The sequence below is a fragment of the Oncorhynchus tshawytscha genome, linkage group LG05 (assembly GCF_018296145.1).
Source record: "Oncorhynchus tshawytscha isolate Ot180627B linkage group LG05, Otsh_v2.0, whole genome shotgun sequence".
Taxonomy (NCBI): Eukaryota; Metazoa; Chordata; class Actinopteri; order Salmoniformes; family Salmonidae; genus Oncorhynchus; species Oncorhynchus tshawytscha.
This window is the reverse complement of record NC_056433.1, coordinates 24,593,874-24,617,833: the sequence shown is the minus strand read 5'-3', so window position 1 is coordinate 24,617,833 and position 23,960 is coordinate 24,593,874. Positions and strand designations below refer to the sequence as shown.

At 43.8% G+C, this 23,960-nt stretch overlaps 1 protein-coding gene across 2 annotated transcripts in view; it reads left to right on the top strand.

The window, feature by feature from the left end:
- The window catches only part of LOC112250354 (calcipressin-2), a 123,485-nt gene that overhangs the window by 60,386 nt on the left and 39,139 nt on the right, over positions 1–23,960 (top strand). For both annotated transcript variants that reach the window (XM_042321733.1, XM_024420431.2), the window contains 2 exons: positions 11,809–11,982; positions 12,812–12,983. In XM_042321733.1, coding sequence (XP_042177667.1) covers positions 11,809–11,982; positions 12,812–12,983 — 346 coding nt within the window. The remainder of the gene's footprint in view (positions 1–11,808; positions 11,983–12,811; positions 12,984–23,960) is intronic.

Sequence of the window (23,960 nt, the reverse complement as noted above, 5' to 3'; positions counted from 1 at the left end):
CATTTCGAATCCAACCGTACCTTCTCCGCTATGCAATCTGGTTTCCGAGCTGGTCATGGGTGCACCTCAGCCACGCTCAAGGTCCTAAACGATATCATAACTGTCATCAATAAAAGACAGTACTGTGCAGCCGTCTTCATCGACCTGGCCAAGGATTTCGAATCTGTCAATCACCACGTTCTTATTGGCAGACTCAACAGTCTTGTTTTCTCAAATGACTGCCTCGCCTGGTTCACCAACTACTTCTCTGATAGAGTTTAGTGTGTCAAATTGGAGGGCCTGTTGTCATGACCTCTGTCAGTCTCTATGTGGGTGCCACAGGGTTCAAATCTCAGGCTGAGTCTTTTCTCTGTATACATCAATGATTTTGCTCTTGCTGCTGGTGATTCTCTGATCCACCTCTACGCAGACGACACCATTCTGTATACTTCTGGCCCTTCTTTGGACACTGTGTTAACTAACCTCCAGACGAGCTTCAATGCCATACAACACTCCTTCCGTGGCCTCCAACTGCTCTTAAATGCAGGTAAAACTAAATGAATGCTCTTCAACCGATCGCTGCCTTCACCTGCCCTTTCATTTAGCATCACTACTCTGGACAGTTCTGACTTAGAATATTTGGACAACTACACTATAAACACTCCTTCCAGAATCACATTAAGCATATCCAATCCAAAATTAAATCTAGAATCTGCTACCTATTTCGCAACAAAGCGTCCATGCTGCCAAACATACCCTCGTAAAACTGACTATCCTACCGATCCTTGACTTTGGCGATGTCATTTACAAAATAGCCTTCAACACTCTACTCAGCAAACTGGATGTAGTCTATCACAATGCAGTTGGTTTTGTCACCAAAGCCCCAAATACAGTTGAAGTCGGAAGTTTACATACACCTTAGCCAATTTAAACTCAGTTTTTCACAATTCCTGACATTTAATCCTAGTAAATATTAATTGTCTTAGGTCAGTTAGGATCTCCATTTCATTTTAAGAATGTGAAATGTCAGAATAATAGTAGAGAGAATTATTTTTTCCAGCTTTTATTCCTTTCATCACATTCCCAGAGGGTCAGAATATTACATACACTCAATTAGTATTTGGTAGCATTGCCTTTCAATTTTTTAACTTGGGTCAAACGTTTCAGGTAGCCTTCCACAAGCTTCCCACAATAAGTTAGGTTCATTTTGGCCCATTCCTCCTGACAGACCTGATGTGACTGAGTCAGGTTTGTAAGCCTCCTTGCTCGCACATGCTTTTTCAGTTCTGCCCACAAATGTTCTATGGGATTGAAGTCAGGCCTTTGGGATGGCAACTCCAATACCTTGAAGTTGTTGTCCTTAAGCCATTTTGCCACAACTTTGGAAGTATGCTTGGGGTCATTGTCCATTTGGGAGACCCATTTGCATCCAAGCTTTAACTTCCTGACTGATGTCTTGAGATGTTGCTTCAATACATCCATAATATTTTCCCGCTTCATGATGCCATCTATTTTTCCTTCAACATGATGCTGCCACCCCCGTGCTTCACGGTTGGCTTGGTGTTCTTCGGCTTGCAAGCTTCCCCCTTTTCCCTCCAAACATAACAATGGTCATTATGGCCAAACAGTTCTATTTTTGTTTCATCAGACCAGAGGACATTTTCCCAAAAAGTACGCTCTTTGTCTCCATGTGCAGTTGCAAACCGTAGTCTGGATTTTTTTATGGCGGTTTTGGAGCAGTGGCTTCTTCCTTGCTGAGTGGCCTTTCAGGTTATGTGGATGTAGGACTCGTTTTTGTACCTGTTTCCTCTAGCATCTTCACATGGTCCTTTGCTGTTGTTCTGGGATTGATTCGCCCTTTTCGCAACAAAGTACGTTCATCTCTAGGATGAGAGATATGATGGCTGCGTGGTCCCATGGTGTTTACACTTGCGTACTATTGTTTGTACAGATGAACGTGCTACCTTCAGGCATTTGAAAATTGCTCCCAATGGTGAACCAGACTTGTGGAGGTCTACAATTTTTTTCTGTGGTCTTGGCTGATTTCTTTTGATTTTCCCATGATGTCAAGCAAAGAGTTTGCACTGAGTTTGAAGGTAGGCCTTGAAATACATCCACAGGTACACCTCCAATTGACTCAAATGATGTCAATTAGCCTATCAGAAGCTTCTTAAAACATATTTTTCTGGAATTTTCAAAGCTGTTTAAAGGCACAGTCGACTTAGTGTACGGAAACCTCTGACCCACTGGGTTGTGATACAGTGAATTATAAGTGAAATAATCTGTCTGTAAACAATTGTTGGAAAATTCCTTGTGTCATGCACAAAGTAAATGTCCTAAACAACTTGCCTAAACTATAGTTTGTCAACAACAAATGTGTGGAGTGGCTGAAAAATTAGTTTTAATGACTCCAACCTAAGTGTATGTAAACTTCAGACGTCAACTGTACTACCCACCACTGCGACCTGTATGCTCTCGTTGGCTGGCCATCGCTTCATATTTGTCGCCAAACCCACTGGCTCCAGGTCATCTATAAGTATTTTCTAGGTAATGCCTTATCTCAGCTCTCCGGTCACCATAGCAGCATCCACCCGGAGCACGCGCTACAGCAGGTATATTTCACTGGTCATCCCCAAAGCCAACTCCTCCTTTGGCCGCCTTTCCTTCCAGTTCTCTGCTGCCAATGACTGTAACGAATTGCAAGAATCACTGAAGCTGAAGTCTTATATCTCCCTCACTAACTTTAAGAATCAGCTTTTCAGAGCAGCTTACCGATCGTTGCACCTGTACACAGCCCACCTGTAAATAGCCCACCCATCTACCTCATCCCCATATTGTTATTTATTTATTTTTGCTCCTTTGCACATCAGTATCTCTACTTGCACATTCATCTTCTGCACATCTATCACTCCAGTGTTTAATTGCTAAATAGTAATTTTTTCGCCACTATGGACAATTTTTTGCCTTACCTCCCTAATGTTACTACATTTGCACACACTGTATATAGATTTTTCTAATGTTATTGACTGTATGTTTGTTTATCCCATGTGTAACTCTGTGTTGTTTATGTCGCACTGCTTTGCTTTATCTTGGCCAGGTCACAGTTGCAAATGAGAACTTGTTCTCAACTATCCTACCTGGTTAAATGTAGGTGAAATATTATTATTTCTCTCAAACACTGTGTGCAGTATGTTGACAGCCAGTGTTGTGTCCCCGTGTTTAGCGTGTTGCTATAACCACTGCTACGGTACGGTCTCCTCACCTTGTTCCCAGGAGGGTTACTTTCCCTTTCAATCTCATGCCAAATATCATCATAACCCACAAAGACTCTCCTCAGCTGATCCAGCATGGGAATCACGCCACTAAAGGCTTTGTGGTCTGTAACTAAACCACCATTAAGGGTGTGGACAGTAAGACCCAATTGAATAGATACACCATGGCTTCCCTTTTTCTTGGAAGGATTGTGTTGGTCACATCGTCATGGTGTGAGCAGCAGGCCTCGACGATGACAGTTCTGCATCACAGCATACACATTACACTGTTAAGTCATCGTCAACTCCTATTCACCCATATGTTATGTCAAGACCATGTGACCTTTTCCTGGTCAAATCAGATTTTCAAAAACACTCATGGTCCTAGTTATGCAATATCTCTTCTGTGTTGATGTTAGATGGAAGAGACAACAGAAGACTCCATGCCTCCTGGGCTCTGAGACTCATCTGAAGAGTGAGATACTGAGATGGTACCTTAAACAGATGCTAGTGGTGGCCAAGCACAAGCCTTTCCCCTCCAGGGAATAAGCTGCTTGCTCTCTTTCAGAATACATTTTCTTTGTGTATTTCTCTCGGTCCGTAGCCTAGAAGGAGCTGGGGCAAGTCTTTGGGAACACAATGCTACCCTCTTTCTCATGCCAGATCTCCTCACTGTCTCCCCAAAGAGAAACTCAAGGTGTTCTTAATCTTCTCACCCTTTTCTCCTGCAACAGGTTGGTCAAATTAAGATCCTACATCTGTAGCATACTTCATGCATATTTATTCAATCACTAGCCAGATTGAGTGTGCTCAAATACTCATCTGCAATGTACAGTCAGTCTGGCCCAGCTAAAGCCTCAGGTCACTTGGAAGGTCAGTTAAGATGAATTAGCCATGTCCTAGTCATTCCTGTCTGTCCTCTGTAGTGGAATGTTGCACCCAGTCAGTCCCTCCTGGTTGGGGATGCTGTGTGAGTGTTCTGGAACGCTGTGTCTGGAATCTCCAGTGAAAACAATGTAGGAACAGAACACAAGCTGTTTCTCGTTAACATTCTGAGTGCAGAGAGAGCACAACACAGGACAGCTCAGAGTCGGAACGGTGAAATACTGGAAGCTGCTCTGCATTCCCAGCGTACCTCCGCTGTGTGCATTATTTTAGCCCAGAAATTCTCCTATTGCCTTTGGCTTGTGTCAATGTTGTCGAAGGGTAATGAGTTTCAGTGGACTCGTCTTTTTCATCCTGCGTAATATTTTCTAGGTCATCTTTGTTTATGTTGAGTATTATTGTTCGTTGTGCTACTTTGTGCTAGATTTATTGAAATATGCTGATGTTGCATAACCCCGTGGCAACAGTTAGCAAAATGGCACCTCATGCTTTGCTCTTAACCCGCTTCACTGTGTGTAGCAGTAGGTCTCGTTTGAGCATGTTCTGTCGCCCATTCACATCACCTGATTTAAACATATAACCCCACACGAGCACCACCACTTTCCAACTCATCAGCTCTGAAACACAAAGCACTGTGCAAGATGAGTTACATGTCCTCCTCTCCTCTACTCCTGCTGTCATCCACAGACTACATTTGGATGGTTCTGCGTCAGAACATTAGATGACAGTTGATACCTTTGGACAGATCATTGCTTTGGAAAAGTAGTCGGATCCCCTGTCTCACTAACGAGTCAACTCTGAGTCATTCTCAAAGTGATATATAGTTTGCATGGGGAAAACGTAGCTATGAATAATTGGCTGCACCTGTGTGTGTGTGTGTGTGTGTGTGTGTGTGTGTGTGTGTGTGTGTGTGTGTGTGTGTGTGTGTGTGTGTGTGCATATCTTTCTCGTTCTGCGGTCAGAATGTGTTGGATTCTGTGGCGTTTCTAGAGGTTGTATCAGTCGTATTCATCCCTTTTCTCCTCTCTTAAAGTAATATGATACATCACACTACGGTAGAGAATATCTAATGCATTCGGCCTGGATGTCTCAGTATTGCAGGGACCTTGCTTTGAAATATGGTAACAGTCAGTCAAAGTGAAACTCAATATGCCTCAGGCTGCTGCCAGCCTTCACTATCACTGGAGGAGAAAATCAAATCTATTTTATAAAGCCCTTTTTACATCAGCAGATGTCACAAAGTGCTTATATTAAATACCCAGTCTAAAACCCCAAAGAGCAAGGAATGCAGATGTAGAAGCACGGTGGCTGGGAAAAACTCCCTAGAAAGGCAGGAACCTAGGAAGAAACCTAGAGATGAACCAAAATGTGTGATGTTGAACTACAGTAATGCTTCTGCAAGATCATTGTAATTTCCTTAATGTATTTTGTATTGCTTTGGATAAGAGCATCTGTGATGCATCCTGACCTAGCTACGCCTCTGGAAGCAGCTCCAGACAAGTAATGGGCCTCGCCAACAAGTACCATCACTTACTCACTCCCATCCTGTCCTTCCTGGTCATCCCCTCTAACAGCAGCTGTATGCTTGCACATCCTCCCTGCCCCTCCAGTCTAACACCGTCTTTCCTAATCACTTTTCTGACATTATTTGTCTTCGAGCCTCCGCAGTGTTTGATACATTTGCTATGGACACACTCTCACTAACCATTAGGCTGATAAGTGTCCTGAAAGCCTTCTGTACTTAGCCCCACACACACCCCACACACACACACTCATGACCCATCTGAGTGATGTCAGAGAGGTTATACTTTCCTTATCACAACTATCTTATCTTTGCACACACACACACACACACACACACACACACACACACACACATACACACACACACACACACAAACACCCCCAAACATACCCGTCCAGATGACATCAGGGCCTCAGCCTCTCTAATTCTCAGATTCTGATAAAAAATGATCATTCTGAAGCTATTTTTATCAATCTCTCCTCCTGAGCATCATGCGTTATTCCACCAGTAATGTGCCTGAGCCATTTGCTTAACTAGGAGGAATGTGCCCACCAGCTCTTTGGTAATGCATGGATCGGTCAGCAGGTGGAGAGAGAAAGAGTATTTTTAGAAAGCTACAGTATGTTCCCTCCATTCCAGCTCCAATGAAACCCTCCCTCTCTTTTCCTCCACTCCTCACCTCGCTGTCCATATTTGCGAAAGAATGTGATCTATTCTCGAATTACACTCACAATGCCTTCTCTGCAGAACACTCTAAAGTAGAGCAGGCCAGGTATTTTAATGCCATTAGGCCTATGTAAGCTAAAGCCCTAGTGATGGAACATAAACCTGACCCAGAGGGTGATGTTACTGATTGGTGGATCAGGTTTCATGTGTGACAGGTTCCATGCTAAGCCAGCTCAGATCCACACACTGCCCTGCTGGTGCTGCTTTCCATCCTACTGCTGAAACACTTTCCTCCTCTGTGTGGTGTGGGTCTGAGGCTCTAGAGTTTTGAAGATGGATACATCACCTGAGTTGGAATATTGTTGTACAGAGAGGGAACCCAGTCAATTTTTGTTCATGAGTTGGACGCAACATTATGTCTGCTTTAGCCTTAACTCGGGCTAGAAGTTGCTTCTAGGTACAGATCTAGGAGCAGTTTGCCTCAATCTTGAGCTTAGACCATTCGGGTAGAGGAATGCAAACATGACCTCTTATCGGTGTCTAGGGGGCAACGTAATCCTACTGCTCTGGCTTATTGAAAGGCAGAAGAACATGCTACTGAAGTGAAATGTTGAAGCAGCAACATTTGCTGCTGTATCCATTCCCACTACTCTGACAACGCAGAGGGAAACTGTTAAAGTGCTGATCCAAGGCACCTGCAGTGAGCCAGGTCCTCCTCCACCAGACCTCTCTATTTTACACCCCCTCACCTTTCGAAGGGGAGGAGTACAGCAAACTGAACTGAGCTGTCACCACTCATTTCCAGCCCCCCAATCAGGACAGACACATAACGGTCCCAGCTGTCAGCTCCCAGGACACTTACTAGGCATCGGGAGCCTGCTACACGCCACCGATCTCACACACACTGACAGGAAACAAACTCTGAGACACATTTACTAGTTTGGAAAGTGACTGCCTGTCTCTACAGACCAGCTCCACCAAGGAAGTCATATTTTCATCTGTCACCGGCTCTGACATAACGAGCTGCTAATGCGCTCTCTTTGTCAGGCGTGCTGATAGACGACTATTGTATCTGAGTGACTCAGAGTGTTGTGAATAGATGTTTTGATGGGAGTGAGATGTGGCATCTTGGAACTAGGCTATTCTGTCAGACTAGTTTTAACAGACGTCTTTTAAACAATGTTACGTGGTCACATTGTTTATTCGAGGGAGCACAGCCAAATCTAGAAATCTTCCTTGGCTCGGGAATGTATTAACTGATGAACAAAAGATCCATTGAATTGATTGTACTGTACATGAACACGCTCTCTGTAACCTGCCCAGGCAGTCTCACTATTGCTGATCCTTCTAAGGAGGATGTAAATCAAATCACATTTTATTTGTCACATACACATGGTTAGCAGATGTGTTAATGCGAGTGTAGCGAAATGCTTGTGCTTCTAGTTCCGACAATGCAGTAATAACCAACGAGTAATCTAACCTAACAATTCCACAACTACTACCTTATACACACAAGTATAAAGGGATAAAGTATGTACATAAAGATATATGAATGAGTGATGGTACAGAACGGCATAGGCAAGATGCAGTAGATGGTATAGAGTACAGTATATACATATGAGATGAGTAATGTAGGGTATATAAACATTATATTAAGTAGCTTTGTTTAAAGTGGCTAGTGATACATGTATTACATAAAGATGGCAAGATGCAGTAGACGGAATAGAGTACAGTATATACATATACATATGAGATGAGTAATGTTGGGTATGTAAACATTATATTAAGTAGCTTTGTTTAAAGTGGCTAGTGATATATTTTTCCATCAATTTCCATCAATTCCCATTATTGAAGTGGCTCGAGTTGAGTCAGTATGTTGGCAGCAGAAACTCAATGTTAGTGATGGCTGTTTAACAGTCTGATGGCCTTGAGATAGAAGCTGTTTTTCAGTCTCTCTGTCCCTGCTTTGATGCACCTGTACTGACCTCGCCTTCTGGATGATAGCGAGGTGAACAGGCAGTGGCTCGGGTGGTTGTTGTCCTTGATGATCTTTATAGCCTTCCTGTGACATCGGGTGGTGTAGGTGTCCTGGAGGGCAGGTAGTTTGCCCCCCCCCCCGGTGATGCGTTGTGCAGACCTCACTACCCTCTGGAGAGCCTTACGGTTGTGGGCGGAGCAGTTGCCGTACCAGGCGGTGATACAGCCCGACAGGATGCTCTCGATTGTACATCTGTAGAAGTGCTTTTGGTGACAAGCCGAATTTCTTCAGCCTCCTGAGGTTGAAGAGGCGCTGCTGCGCCTTCTTCACAACGCTGTCTGTGTGGGTGGACCAATTCAGTTTGTCCGTGATATGTACGCCGAGGAACTTAAAACTTACTACCCTCTCCACTGAGGGTGCTCCGTCTGCTGTTTCCTGAAGTCCACAATCATCTCCTTTGTTTTGTTGACGTTGAGTGTGAGGTTATTTTCCTGACACCACACGCCGAGGGCCCTCACCTCCTCCCTGTAGGCCGTCTCGTCGTTGTTGGTAATCAAGCCTACCACTATAGTGTCGTCCACAAACTTGATGATTGAGTTGGAGGCGTGCATGGCCACGCAGTCGTGGGTGAACAGGGAGTACAGGAGAGGGCTCAGAACACACCGTTGTGGGGCCCCAGTGTTGAGGATCAGCGGGGTAGAGATGTTGTTACCTACCCTCACCACCTGGGGGCGGCCCATCAGGAAGTCCAGTACCCAGTTGCACAGGGCGGGGTCGAGACCCAGGGTCTCGAGCTTGATGACGAGTTTGGAGGGTACTATGGTGTTAAATGCTGAGCTGTAGTCGATGAACAGCATCCTCTCATAGGTATTCCTCTTGTCCAGATGGGTTAGGGCAGTGTGCAGTGTGGTTGTGATTGCGTCGTCTGTGGACCTATTGGGGCGGTAAGCAAATTGGAGTGGGTCTAGGGTGTCAGGTAGGGTGGAGGTGATATGGTCCTTGACTAGTCTCTCAAAGCACTTCATGATGACGGAAGTGAGTGCTATGGGGTGGTAGTCGTTTAGCTCATTCACCTTAGCTTTCTTGGGAACAGGAACAATGGTGGCCCTCTTGAAGCATGTGGGAACAGCATACTGGGATAAGGATTGATTGAATATGTCCGTAAACACACCAGCCAGCTGGTCTGCGCATGCTCTGAGGACGCGGCTGGGGGTGCCGTCTGGGCCTGCAGCCTTGCGAGGGTTAACACGTTTAAATGTTTTACTCACGTCGATTGCAGTGAAGGGGAGCCCGCAGGTTTTGGTAGCGGGCTGTGTCAGTGGCACTGTATTGTCCTCAAAGCGAGCAAGAAAAGTTATTTAGTCTGTCTGGGAGCAAGACATCCTGGTCCGCGACAGGGCTGGTTTTCTTTTTGTAATCCGTGATTGACTGTAGACCCTGCCACATACCTCTTGTGTCTGAGCCGTTGAATTGCGACTCTGCTTTGTCTCTATACTGACACGTAGCTTGTTCGATTGCCTTGCGGAGGGAATAGCTACACTGTTTGTATTCGGTCATGTTTCCAGTCACCTTGCCCTGCTTAAAAGCAGTGGTTCGCGCTTTCAGTTTCGTGCGAATGCTGCCGTCAATCCACGGTTTCTGGTTGGGGAAGGTTTTAATCGTTGCTGTGGGTATAGCGTCGCAGATGCACTTTCTAATGAACTCGCTCACCAAATCAGCGTATTCGTCAATGTTGTTGTTGGACGCAATGCGGAACATATCCCAATCCACGTGATCGAAGCAGTCTTGAAGCGTGGAATCAGATTGGTCGGTCCAGCATTGAACAGACCTGAGTGCGGGAGCTTCTTGTTTTAATTTCTGTCTGTAGGCTGGAAGCAACAAAATGAGGTCGTGGTCAGCTTTTCCGAATGGAGTGCGGGGGAGGGCCTTATATGCATCGCGGAAGTTAGAATAACAATGATCCAAGGTTTTACCAGCCCTGGTAGCACAATCGATATGCTGATAGAATTTAGGGAGTCTTGTTTTCAGATTAGCCTTGTTAAAATCGCCAGCTACAATGAATGCAGCCTCAGGATATGTGGTTTCCAGTTTACATAGAGTCAAATAAAGTTCGTTCAGGGCCATCGATGTGTCTGCTTGGGAGGGAATATGTATGTCTGTGATTATAATCGAAGAGAATTCCCTTGGTAGACAATGCGGTCGACATTTGATTGTGGCAGTAGTGAAATCCCTGTTCAAGTGTTTATTTTTTATTTTTTTACCCATGCACTGCTAATCAATTTACTGCAAATATTTCTTCAGATGGACAGTTAAGCACCAGATTATCTCTTTAAAAGTGCTCATCTTCACACTCATTACTGGCTGAATGAGGTGGCTCGTTTAGAGTCTGCTAGAACAGCATCTCCGCTCACCACCATGAGGGAGGGAGGGAGGGAGGGAGGGAGGGAGGGAGGGGAGGGAGGGAGGGAGGGAGGGAGGGAGGGAGGGAGGGAGGGAGGGAGGGAGGGAGGGAGGGGAAATATGCTCTGCTCTGTCTTTAATGCTGTGTTTAAGACCTGCTTGTTATTGTGAACAAACGTCTCATTTGGGGAAAGTACCAGTCGTGTAAGTTAACTGAGGTGGGAGATTTACTTTTCGGTTGAGTGTCTTAATTCACAGGATTGAGTGTTTGACACAATCATCTCTATTGCACACTTGTTCTGTGTATAACCTGGTCTGGCTATAACCTATGAATTCTATCCTGGGGTTATGAGGTGTGGTCATAGAGGACAGACATAGCTACAGTAACAGGGATGTTGTGTTAGCGATCAGGCTGTAGAGCCCAGAGGTTGTGGGAGATTTTCCCAGAACTGACTGTGGCCCCCTGGTCTGAGGAAATGAGGAAACGACTCCCTCTTCCTCTTTCTTTCTCCTCTTTCCTCTACCCTGTGTCCCTCTCTACCCCAACTCGGCCTTCCGCTGTATCCAAATCGCTACACTTCTCCCCTCTCCCTTTCTACTCTCTGCCTTTCTACTCTCTCTCCTTTCTCTATGGAGCCCAGGGCAGTTCTGGGAGATGATGCTCAGATAAGACACCTTTCATTAGCTCTACTCCGCAGCAGGAAATGAATGCTAAGCGAGCGGATAGATTCCAAACACACACACACACACGTTTTTCCTCGCTCTCTCGCTCCCTCTTGCTCGTCTCTCTCGCTCCTTCTCTCCTCTGGCCAGGCTTAATGAATGGCCGATTTATTTGGTCTGCAACAGAAAACATCATCTAGACTGCACCCAATAAAACAACACAGAGACATGCAGCATCCCCTGTGCATGATTAACAGGTTGTTACCTGGATTCTGTGGGGACTGGTGGAGGCTGTGATAAATATAGAGCCTCACCCCAGACATTGCTGACGGTCTGTTTCTCCCTCAGGGCTTACTGTATGTCTATCTGAATTATTCATGCTTCGGCATTTACCACCTGAAACCATATTATGCACAACTTCATGTGGTTTGTTTTTGTCTCTCTATATTGTCTTGGTTCAGGAGATGTTTGAGGCTCTGTTCCTGTCCTACGATGAGCGGGTGACGTTCCAGCTGTTCAAGAGCTTCCGGCGTGTCCGTATCAACTTCAGCAACCCCAAAGCAGCCGCAAGCGCCAGGATAGAGCTGCACGAAACGCCCTTCAGGGGCAAGAAGCTCAAACTCTACTTCGCTCAGGTCAGTATTTATACAGTACAACAGGCAGGACTGACTTTGATTTACCCTTATGATAGTTCTGTTGCCTATTGCTGGAAGGAAAGGACACCTTAAGACACTAGCTTTAGTAATGGTGTATAGTTCAGGGAAAAAACTGTGTTTATGGAAAAGGTTTTGTCACCGTTGCAGTGTGACTAACTTTAAAAGCCTCTCCAGGGTGTGTATGTGTGTGTGTGTGTGTGTTTGTGTGTGTGTGTGTGTGTGTGTGTGTGTGTGTGTGTGTGTGTGTGCCGTCCACCTTGCAGCAGCATGTGATTGCTCCACATTAGCCAATATGCCTGTCTTAATTCCTTTCCCAAAGGATATCAGGTCACAAACACTCCGCTGAGGCAGAGAGAAAGAGAGATTAAGTCCATAAGTTATTCTCCTGTTAGAGAAGACCTATTACCTGCAGGAACAAATGTTTCATTGTGTTGCCTGAAGGCTGGAGCACACTTCACAGCACTCTGGTGATCTACATGCACCCTTAACGCCGTTGGTAGAACGCGGATGTTGCCATTTTTCAGGGGTACAGTATTTTCAACCTATCCTCCGTTTCCCCTGAAAAACGGAAGTGGGGACTCCGCTCAGCCGTCTTTCTACACCTGCGCTACATTAGGTTCATCTGCATGTGATCTGCACTAATTTAGGCCTATTAGCTATTAGTCAAGATGACAGAGCTGGTGGCGATGGTGAGGGCCAACCTCACTAGACTAGGTTTTTGTTCAAGCCTATTACTAAGAGACATCGGATTCAAACACATTCACTAATAATTGGTTTCTCTCTCTCTCTCTCTCTCTCCCTCCCTCAGGTCCAGAACCCAGTATCAGATGGTGATAACCTACACCTGGCTCCTCCTCAGCCCTCTAAACAGTTCCTCATCTCCCCTCCCGGCTCACCGCCCATTGGCTGGCAGCAGATAGACGAGGCTACGACCGTCATCAACTATGACCTGCTCTATGCGGTGGCCAAGCTGGGCCCCGGTGAGTTATACCACTATATTGTGCATACTGTTTCTTACAGAGCGACCTCGCTCTGTCAGTTTTAATTTGTCAGTCTCAATCCTTCTCTCACAACTTTCAATTACTCTCCATGTTTCCTTTTTCTCAATCATTTCTGTCTCCCATTCTCTGTCTGGTCTTTCTATTGTCCCATTCTCTGTCAGATCTTTCTAATCAAATCAAATGTATTTATATAGCCCTTCGTACATCAGCTGATATCTCAAAGTGCTGTACAGAAACCCAGCCTAAAACCCCAAACAGCAAGCAATGCAGGTGTTGAAACACGTTGGGCTAGGAAAAACTCCCTAGAAAGGCCAAAACCTAGGAAGAAACCTAGAGATGAACCAGGCTATGAGGGGTGGCTAGTCCTCTTCTGGCTGTGCCGGGTGGAGATTATAACAGAACATGGCCAAGATGTTCAAATGTTCATAAATAATAGGTCTGGGACAGGTAGCACGTCCGGTGAACAGGTCAGGATTCCATAGCCGCAGGCAGAACAGTTGAAACTGGAGCAGCAGCACGGCCAGGTGGACTGGGGACAGCAAGGAGTCATCATGCCATGTAGTCCTGAGGTATGGTCCAAGAGCTCAGGTCCTCGGAGAGAGAGAAAGAAAGAGAGAATTAGAGAGAGCATACTTAAATTCACACAGGACATATAACAAACTGACCCTAGCCCCCAGACACATAAACTACTGCAGCATAAATACTGGAGGCTGAGACAGAATGTCCCATTCTCTGACTGAACTTTCTAGTGTCCCATTCTCTGTCTGATCTTTCTAGTGTCCCATTCTCTGTCTGATCTTTCTAGTGTCCCATTCTCTGTCTGATCTTTCTAGTGTCTCATTCCCTGTCTGATCTTTCTATTGTCCCATTCTCTGTCTGATCTTTCTATTGTCCCATTCTCTGTCTGATCTTTCTATTGTCCCATTATCTGTCTGATCTTTCTATTGTCCCATTCTCTGTCTGATCTTTCTAGTGTCCCATTCTCTGTCTGATCTTTCTATTGTCCCATTCTCTGTCTGATCTTTCTATTGTCCCATTCTCTGTCTGATCTTTCTATTGTCCCATTCTCTGTCTGATCTTTATATTGTCCCATTCTCTGTCTGATCTTTCTATTGTCCCATTCTCTGTCTGATCTTTCTATTGTCCCATTATCTGTCTGATCTTTCTATTGTCCCATTCTCTGTCTGATCTTTCTAGTGTCCCATTCTCTGTCTGATCTTTCTATTGTCCCATTCTCTGTCTGATCTTTCTATTGTCCCATTCTCTGTCTGATCTTTCTATTGTCCCATTCTCTGTCTGATCTTTCTATTGTCCCATTCTCTGTCTGATCTTTATATTGTCCCATTCTCTGTCTGATCTTTATATTTTCCCATTATCTGTCTGATCTTTCTATTGTCCCATTCTCTGTCTGAGCTTTCTATTGTCCCATTCTCTGTCTGATCTTTCTATTGTCCCATTCTCTTGCTTGATAGCTATTTGTCATTCTCCCTCTCGTTCCCTCTCTCACATCTCTGTCTGTAAATATATCCACTCTGTAAATACAGTGCCTTGCGAAAGTATTCTGCCCCCTTGAACTTTGCGACCTTTTGCCACATTTCAGGCTTCAAACATAAAGATATAAAATATATAAAATTCCTTAGCAACAGTCTCAAAATAAACAGGTGTGCCAGAGTACAGTACATGGAGCTGCAGTGTTTCACAAGGCCGCCAGGCCAGACGGATTACCAGGACATGCGTGGACCAAATGGCAAGTGTCTTCACTGACATTTCAACCTCTCCCTGTTCAAGACTGTAATACCTACATGTTTCAAGCAGGCCACCATGATCCCTGCGCCCAAGAAAGCGAAGGTAATCTGCCTAAATGACTACGTTGGTAGCCATGAAGTGCTTTGTCATGGCTCACATCAGCACCATCATCCCGGTAACCCTAGACCAACTCCAATTCGCATACCGCCCTAACAGATCCACAGAGGATGCAATCTCAATTGTACTACACACTGCCCTTTCCCACCTGGACAAAAGGAACACCTACAGTGCCTTGGGAAAGTATTCGGCCCCCTTGAACTTTGCGACCTTTTGCCACATTTCAGGCTTCAAACATAAAGATATAAAACTGTATTTTTGTGAAGAATCAACAACAAGTGGGACACAATCATGAAGTGGAACGACATTTATTGGATATTTCAAACTTTTTTAACAAATCAAAAACTGAAAAATTGGGCGTGCAAAATTATTCAGCCCCTTTACTTTCAGTGCAGCAAACTCTCTCCAGAAGTTCAGTGAGGATCTCTGAATGATCCAATGTTGACCTAAATGACTAATGATGATAAATACAATCCACCTGTGTGTAATCAAGTCTCCGTATAAATGCACCTGCACTGTGATAGTCTCAGAGGTCTGTTAAAAGCGCAGAGAGCATCATGAAGAACAAGGAACACACCAGGCAGGTCCGAGATACTGTTGTGAAGAAGTTTAAAGCCGGATTTGGATACAAAAAGATTTCCCAAGCTTTAAACATCCCAAGGAGCACTGTGCAAGCGATAATATTGAAATGGAAGGAGTATCAGACGCCTGCAAATCTACCAAGACCTGGCCGTCCCTCTAAACTTTCAGCTCATACAAGGAGAAGACTGATCAGAGATGCAGCCAAGAGGCCCATGATCACTCTGGATGAACTGCAGAGATCTACAGCTGAGGTGGGAGACTCTGTCCATAGGACAACAATCAGTCGTATATTGCACAAATCTGGCCTTTATGGAAGAGTGGCAAGAAGAAAGCCATTTCTTAAAGATATCCATAAAAAGTGTCGTTTAAAGTTTGCCACATGCCACCTGGGAGACACACCAAACATGTGGAAGAAGGTGCTCTGGTCAGATGAAACCAAAATTGAACTCTTTGGCAACAATGCAAAACGTTATGTTTGGCGTAAAAGCAACACAGCCCATCACCCTGAACACACCATCCCCACTGTCAAACATGGTGGTGGCAGCATCATGGTTTGGGCCTGCTTTTCTTCAGCAGGGACAGGGAAGATGGTTAAAATTGATGGGAAGATGGATGGAGCCAAATACAGGACCATTCTGGAAGAAAACCTGATGGAGTCTGCAAAAGACCTGAGACTGGGATGGAGATTTGTCTTCCAACAAGACAATGATCCAAAACATAAAGCAAAATCTACAATGGAATGGTTCAAAAATAAACATATCCAGGTGTTAGAATGGCCAAGTCAAAGTCCAGACCTGAATCCAATCGAGAATCTGTGGAAAGAACTGAAAACTGCTGTTCACAAATGCTCTCCATCCAACCTCACTGAGCTCGAGCTGTTTTGCAAGGAGGAATGGGAAAAATTTCAGTCTCTCGATGTGCAAAACTGATAGAGACATACCCCAAGCGACTTACAGCTGTAATTATAGCAAAAGGTGGCGCTACAAAGTATTAACTTAAGGGGGCTGAATAATTTTGCACGCCCAATTTTTCAGTTTTTGATTTGTTAAAAAGTTTGAAATATCCAATAAATGTCGTTCCACTTCATGATTGTGTCCCACTTGTTGTTGATTCTTCACAAAAAATACAGTTTTATATCTTCATGTTTGAAGCCTGAAATGTGGCAAAAGTTCGCAAAGTTCAAGGGGGCCGAATATTTTCGCAAGGCACTGTATATCCAGTTCTACGTGAGCGTCAGGTAATTGGACATCCTAGATCACCCACCCTCGGTTAAGCAGGGGAGAATCATTGTTGTTTAAAGTGGTAATCTGAAGTTCAAACAATAACAAAGCGCCTCTCCACCACTGATATGGTAAACAGCTGAGGGATGTGGTTGGAGAAATGTACCTGCTCTCAAACTCATGCACAGAGCTGTGGATACAAGGACAGACCATTCATGATATCAAAATGATAGTTTTCACAATGCATTTGTGTTGATTTGCATTTATTATGGAACCCCATTAGTTGCTATCCTTCGTGGGGTCCAGCAAAATGAAGGCAGTTAGATATTTTTTTTAAACATTACAATACATTCACAACAGATTTCACAACATATTAAGTATGTGCCCTCAGGCACTACTCTACTACCACATATCCACAACACAAAATCCATGTGTAGGTGTGTGTACAGTGCGTATGTTATCGTGCATTTGTATGCATGTGTCTGTGCCTATGTTTGTGTTGCTTCACAGTCCCCACTGGTCCATAAGGTGTATTTTTACTCCTTGCATGATTTACCTGTATTTATTTATTTTATTGATTCTTTATTTAAACAGGGAGTCACATTGAGATTAAAAATATCTTTGACAAGAGAGCCCTCTCTACACATTACAATAAAAACAGAATTAAACATACACGTGTATAAAACAATATAAACGCAGCAAAAAAAGAAACTTCCCTTTTTCAGGACCCTGTCTTTCAAAGATGATTCGTAAAAAAATCAAAACAACTTCACAGATCTTCATTGTAAAGGGTTTAAACATTGTTTCCCATGCTTGTTCAATGAACCATGAACATGCACCTGTGGAATGGTCGTTAAGACACTAACAGCTTACAGACGGTAGGCACATTAAGGTCACAGTTATGAAAACTTAGGACACTAAAGAGGCCTTTCTACTGACTATGAGAAACACCAAAAGAAAGATGCCCAGGGTCCCTGCTCATCTGCATGAACGTGCCTTAGGCATGCTGCAAGGAGGCATGAGGACTGCAGATGTGGCCAGGGCAATAAATTGCAACGTCCGTACTATGAGACACCTAAGACAGCGCTACAGGGAGACAGGACAGACAGCTGATCATCCTCATAGTGGCAGACCACGTGCAACAACACCTGCACAGGATCGGTACATCCGAACATCACACCTGCGGGACAGGTCTAGGATGGCAACAACAACTGCCCGAGTTGCACCAGGAATGCAAAATCCCTGCATCAGTGCTCAGACTGTCCGCAATAGGCTGAGAGAGGCTGGACTGAGGGCTTGTAGGCCTGTTGTAAGGCAGGTCCTCACCAGACATCACCGGCAACAACGTTGCCTATGGGCACAAACCCACCGTGGCTGGACCAGACAGGACTGGCAAAAAGTGCTCTTCACTGACGAGTCGCAGTTTTGTCTCACCAGGTGTGATGGTCGGATTCGCATTTATCGTCGAAGGAATTAGCGTTACACCGAGGCCTGTACTCTGGAGCGGGATCGATTTGGAGGTGGAGGGTCCGTCATGGTCTGGGGCGGTGTGTCATAGCATCATCGGACTGAGCTTGTTGTCATTGCAGGCAATCTCAACGCTGTGTGTTACAGGGAAGACACCCTCCTCCCTCACGCAGTACCCTTCCTGCATGCTCATCCTGACATGACCCTCCAGCATGACAATGCCACCAGCCATACTGGCCGTTCTGTGCGTGATTTCCTGCAAGACAGGAATGTCAGTGTTCTGCCATTGCCAGCGAAGAGCCCGGATCTCAATCCCATTGAGCACGTCTGGGACCTGATGGATCGGAGGGTGAGGGCTAGGGCCATTCCCCCCAGAAATGTCCGCAAACTTGCAGGTGCCTTGATGGAAGAGTGGGGTAACATCTCACAGCAAGAACTGGCAAATCTGGTGCAGTCCATGAGGAGGAGATGCACTGCAGTACTTAATGCAGCTGGTGGCCACACCAGATACTGACTGTTACTTTTGATTTTGACCCCCCTTTGTTCAGGGACACATTATTCAATTTCTATTAGTCACATGTCTGTGGAACTTGTTCAGTTTGTCTGTTGTTGAATCCTGTTATGTTTGCACATGTTAAGGTTGCTGAAAATAAACTCAGTTGACAGCGAGAGGACGTTTCTTTTTTTGCTGAGTTTAATTCTGCACAATAAACAAAAATAAATATTTAATAAAAGCAATCACATTCAACTACATAGAGGTCCTCAATCAGTGAGTGTCATCAGCACATCTAGCTGCAGTGAACTCTGTAGATTGTTACACAAATTAGGGGGGGGGGGGATTTTCCCAAATCTGTGGAGACTGGAGGTAACTCTAGTGTTATCCATTCCTATGAACGGATTTGGTAACTTATGATTCTTATCTTAATTAATGATCTTACATATAGAGGGAGTTTCTGTAAAATTGCTTTGTAAATACATTTGAAGTTGGAAGTTTACATACACCTTAGCCAAATACATTTAAACCCAGTTTTTCGCAATTCCTGACATTTAATCCTAGTAAACATTCCCTGTCTTAGGTCAATTAGGATCACCAATTTATTTTAAGAATGTGAAACATCAGAATAATAGTAGCGAGAATGATTTATTTCAGATTTGATTTCTTTCATCACATTCCCAGGTCAGAAGTTTACATACAATCAATTAGTATTTGGTAGCATTGCCTTTTAATTTTTTTACTTGGGTCGAACGTTTCAGGGAGCCTTCCACAAGCTTCCCACAATACGTTGGGTGAATTTTGGCCCATTCCTCCTGACGGAGCTAGTGTAACTGAGTCAGGTTTGTAGGCCTGCTTGCTCGCACACGCTTTTTCAGTTCTGCCCACAAATTTTCTATAGGATTGAGGTCAGGGCTTTGTGATGGCCTCTCCAATACCTTGACTCTGTTGTCCTTAAGCCATTTTGCCACAACTATTGAAGTATGCTTGGGGTCATTGCCCATTTGGAAGACCCATTTGCAACCAAACTTTAACTTCCAGACTGATGTCTTGATATGTTGCTTCAATATATCCACATAATTTTCCTACCTCATGATGCCATCTATTTTGCAAAGCACCTACACACCATGATGCTGCCACCCCCGTGCTTCACGGTTGGGATGGTGTTCTTCAACTTGCAAGCCTCCCCCTTTTTCCTCCAAACATAACGATGGTCATAATGGCAAAACAGTTCTATTTTTGTTACATCAGACCAGAGGACATTTCTCCAAAAAGTGCGATCTTTGTCCCCATGTGCAGTTGCAAACTGTAGTCTGGCTTTTTTATGGTGGTTTTGGAGCAGTGGCCTCTTCCTTGCTGAGCGACCTTTCAAGTTATGTCGATATAGGACTCATTTTACTGTGGATATAGATACATTTGTACCTGTTTCCTCCAACATCTTCAATAGGTCCTTTTCTGTTGTTCTGGGATTGATTTGCACTTTTCGCACCAAAGTATGTTCATCTCTAGGAGACAGAACGCGTCTCCTTCCTGAGCGGTAAGACGGCTGTGTGGTCCCATGGTATTTATACTGGCTTACTATTGTTTTGTACAGATGACTGTGGTACCGTCAGGTGTTTGGAAATTGCTCCCAAGAATGAAACAGACTTGTGGAGGTCTACATTTTTTTCTGAGGTCTTGGCTGACTTCTTTTGATTTTCCCATGATGTCAAGCAAATAGTTTGCACTGAGTTTGAAGGTAGGCTTTGAAATACATCCACAGGTACACCTTCAATTGACTCAAATGATGTCAATTAGCCTATCAGAAGCTTCTAAAGCCATGGAATTTTCCAAGCTGATTAAAGGCACAGTCAACTTAGTGTATGTAAACTTCTGACCCACTGGAACAAATCAAATCGAATTTATTTATATAGCCCTTTGTACATCAGCTGATATCTCAAAGTGCTGTACAGAAACCCAGCCTAAAACCCCAAACAGCAAGCAATGCAGGTGTAGAAGCACGGTGGCTAGGAAAAACTCCCTAGAAAGGCCAAAACCTAGGAAGAAACCTAGACAGGAACCAGGCTATGTGGGGTGGCCAGTCCTCTTCTGGCTGTGCCAGTGAAATGTGAATTATAAGTGAAATAATCTGTCTGTAAACAATTGTTGGAAAAATGACTTGAGTGTCATGCACAAAATAGATGTCCTAACTGACTTGCCAAAACTATAGTTTGTTAACAATAAATTTGTGGAGTGGTTGTAAAACAAGTTTTAATGACTCCAACCTAAATGTATGTAAACTTCCTACTTCAACTGTAAATAGAAGAGAATGCAGCTCTCTTCTTACAGACAGAGGTCCATCCCACATTTTTATACAGACTACAATGATGAGTTCTAAAATTGTCCCCTGTGATAAAACGAATTGCTGAATGGTAGACAGTGTCCAAGGGTTTTAAAACAGAGGTTGTCAAATGCATGTAAACAATATCACCAAAATTCAAAACAGGGAGAAGTGTTGTTTGAACAATATTTATCCTATTTTTAATACTAAGTTGTGATCTATATTTCGATATAAAAAAAAACAATCTTGGATTTTAGCTTCTTAGTCAGATTTTCTATATGCGTTACGAAGGATAACTTGTCATCAATCCAGACACCCAGATACTTCTATTGAAAAACAAGCTCAATTTGGGCTCCATTTATAGCTCAAATATGCAGGTCGTCGGGGTCAACATTTCATGACCTAGAGAACAGCAATGGCTTGGTTTTACTTGTATTTAACACTAATTAAGATCTGTAAGTGATTTCTGAATTGAATCAAAGTCATGCTGAAGTTCACAAATTCCCTGCTGCACTGAGGTGGCACAGAATTGTGTCATCTGCATAGAGATGAATGTTAGAACTATTAACAGTGTTTCCTATGTCATTAATATACAAAGTGAACAATAATGGACCCAAAATTGAACCAGGAGGGACACCTTTTTGAATCTCAAGAAATTCAGGATGGCCTGAGTTCTGTCACTAAGATAATTCTGAAACCATAAACAGGCTGTGTATCCCAGGCCTACTCTTTATAATTTCTTCAGCAAAACAGAAAATTTATTTAACCGGGCAAGTCAGATAAGAACAAATTCTTATTTACAATGACAGGCTACCCCGGCCAAACCCGGACGACGCTGGGCCAATTGTGCACCGCCCTATGGGACTCCCAATTACGGCCGGATGTGATACAGCCTAGAATCGAACCAGGGACTGTAGTAATGCCTCTTGCTCTGAGATGCAGTGCCTTTGACCGCTGCGCCACTTGGGAGCCGTGGTTGCTGTGGTAGTAATATGCTCAGGCCTAAACCCTGATTGGTTTATATTAGGAATACAATTATCAGATAAAAAGGAACGAAGTTGTGCATTAACCAAGTCTTCAGTAACCTATGGCAATAGTTGTCAAGATCATTTGTATCCCCACAGCACATATGTGGATTTCCATGCTTTTGGAATACTTCCTGATACAAATGTTAAATTAGAAATGTGAGCTACTCAGCCAGCAATAAGGGGTGCTGCACACTTAAGCAGACTAGGCTCCAAATGACCAGCCCCTGTGGATTTTTTTGTCTAATGTTAGCAAAGCATCCAGGACTTCTTTATCAATGAATTTCCGAAAAGAAAACTCCTGACCAGCGTTTTCAGTATCATTCAATAGATTTTCACCATCTACATCCAAACTACTGCTTTGAAAATACATTCAAATATAAAGCCTGCAGAGATAAAATGGTGATTAAATGCATTAATGAGATCAATTTTGTCAGTAATAGGGCCAGAATCTAAATTAATTTCTTTGGGGAGAGAAGAGGAGACGCAACCCTAAAGTGATTTAACAGCTTTCCAACATTTGTCTGGGTTCCCTGTACATTAAGATAGTGTATTAACATAATAATCTGATTGAGCTTTTTTAACTAGTTTTACACACCGATTTCTCAATTGCCTGAAAGACTGCCAGTCTAGGCACGGGTCTGTGAATCTAGCTTTGGCCCATGCAGCATCTCTGTTGTGTATGACTTCAGATAGCTCTGGACTGAAGCAAGGGCAAGACCGATTTTTAATTCTCTGTTTTTTTAAAGGGAGCATGTTAATCTACAATACAATTGAAAACATTTGAGAAGTAGTTCAGAGCCAACTCTGGGTCGGGTATAGATGCAATACAATCAAAGTCACCAACATAAAGGTCACAAAAAAAGGCCTGTTCATTCAAATGTTTACAATTCCTCTTGTTGATAAAACGAGGTTTGGATCAAGGCATGTGTATATCCCTGACACATACAATGGGACAGTGGTCACTAATATCCAAAGCAAATACCCCACTCCCAGCATATCTATCTGGAGTATTTCTAAGTATGAGGTCAATCAAAGTCGATTTCGTAGGGTCCTTTAAGTTTGGGCGAGTGGACTTTGTAATCAGCTGGGTCACATTTAGATTAGTTCACTTGATGTGGAATAGAGTTCCATGTAGTCATGGCTCTATGCAGTAATGTGCACCTCCCATTGTCTGTTCTGGACTTGGGGACTGTGATCTCTGGTGGCATGTCTTGTGGGGTATGCATGGGTGTCCAAACTGTGTGCCAGTAGTTCAAACAGGCAGCTCGGTGCATTCAACATGTCAAAACTTCACCCAAATACAAATAGTGATGAAGTTAATCTCTACTCTACTTTGGGCAAGGAAAGATTGACATGCATATTATTAATGTTTGGTTTCGGTGTACATCCAAGGGCCAGCCGTGCTGCCCTGTTCTGAGCCAATTGCAATTTTCTTAAGTCCCTCTTTGTTGCACCTGAACACACAACTGAACAGTAGTCCAGGTATGACAAAACTAGGGCCTGTAGGACCTGCCTTGTTGATAGTGCTGTTAAGAATGCAGAACAGCTCTTTATTATGGACAGACTTCTCCCCATCTTAGCTACTGTTGCATCAACATGTATTGACCGTGACAGTTTACAATTTAGATTTTGAAAAATGTAAGACTAACTTATTCCTTGCCACCCATTCTGTAACTAACTGCAGCTCTTTGTTAAGTGTTGCAGTCATTTCAGTCACTGTGGTAGCTGACATTTTTAGTGTTGAGTCATCCGGACACACATGCTGGCATTACTCAAATGTCATTAGTAAAGATTGAAAAAGGTAAGGGGCCTAGACAGCTGCCCTGGTGAATTCCTGATTCTACCTGGATTTTGTTGGAGAGGCTTCCATTAAAGAACACCCCCTGTGTTCTGTTAGACAGGTAACTCTTTATCCACAATATAACAGGGGGTGTAAAGCCATAACACATTTTCACAAGTTTTTCCAGCAACAGACTATGATCG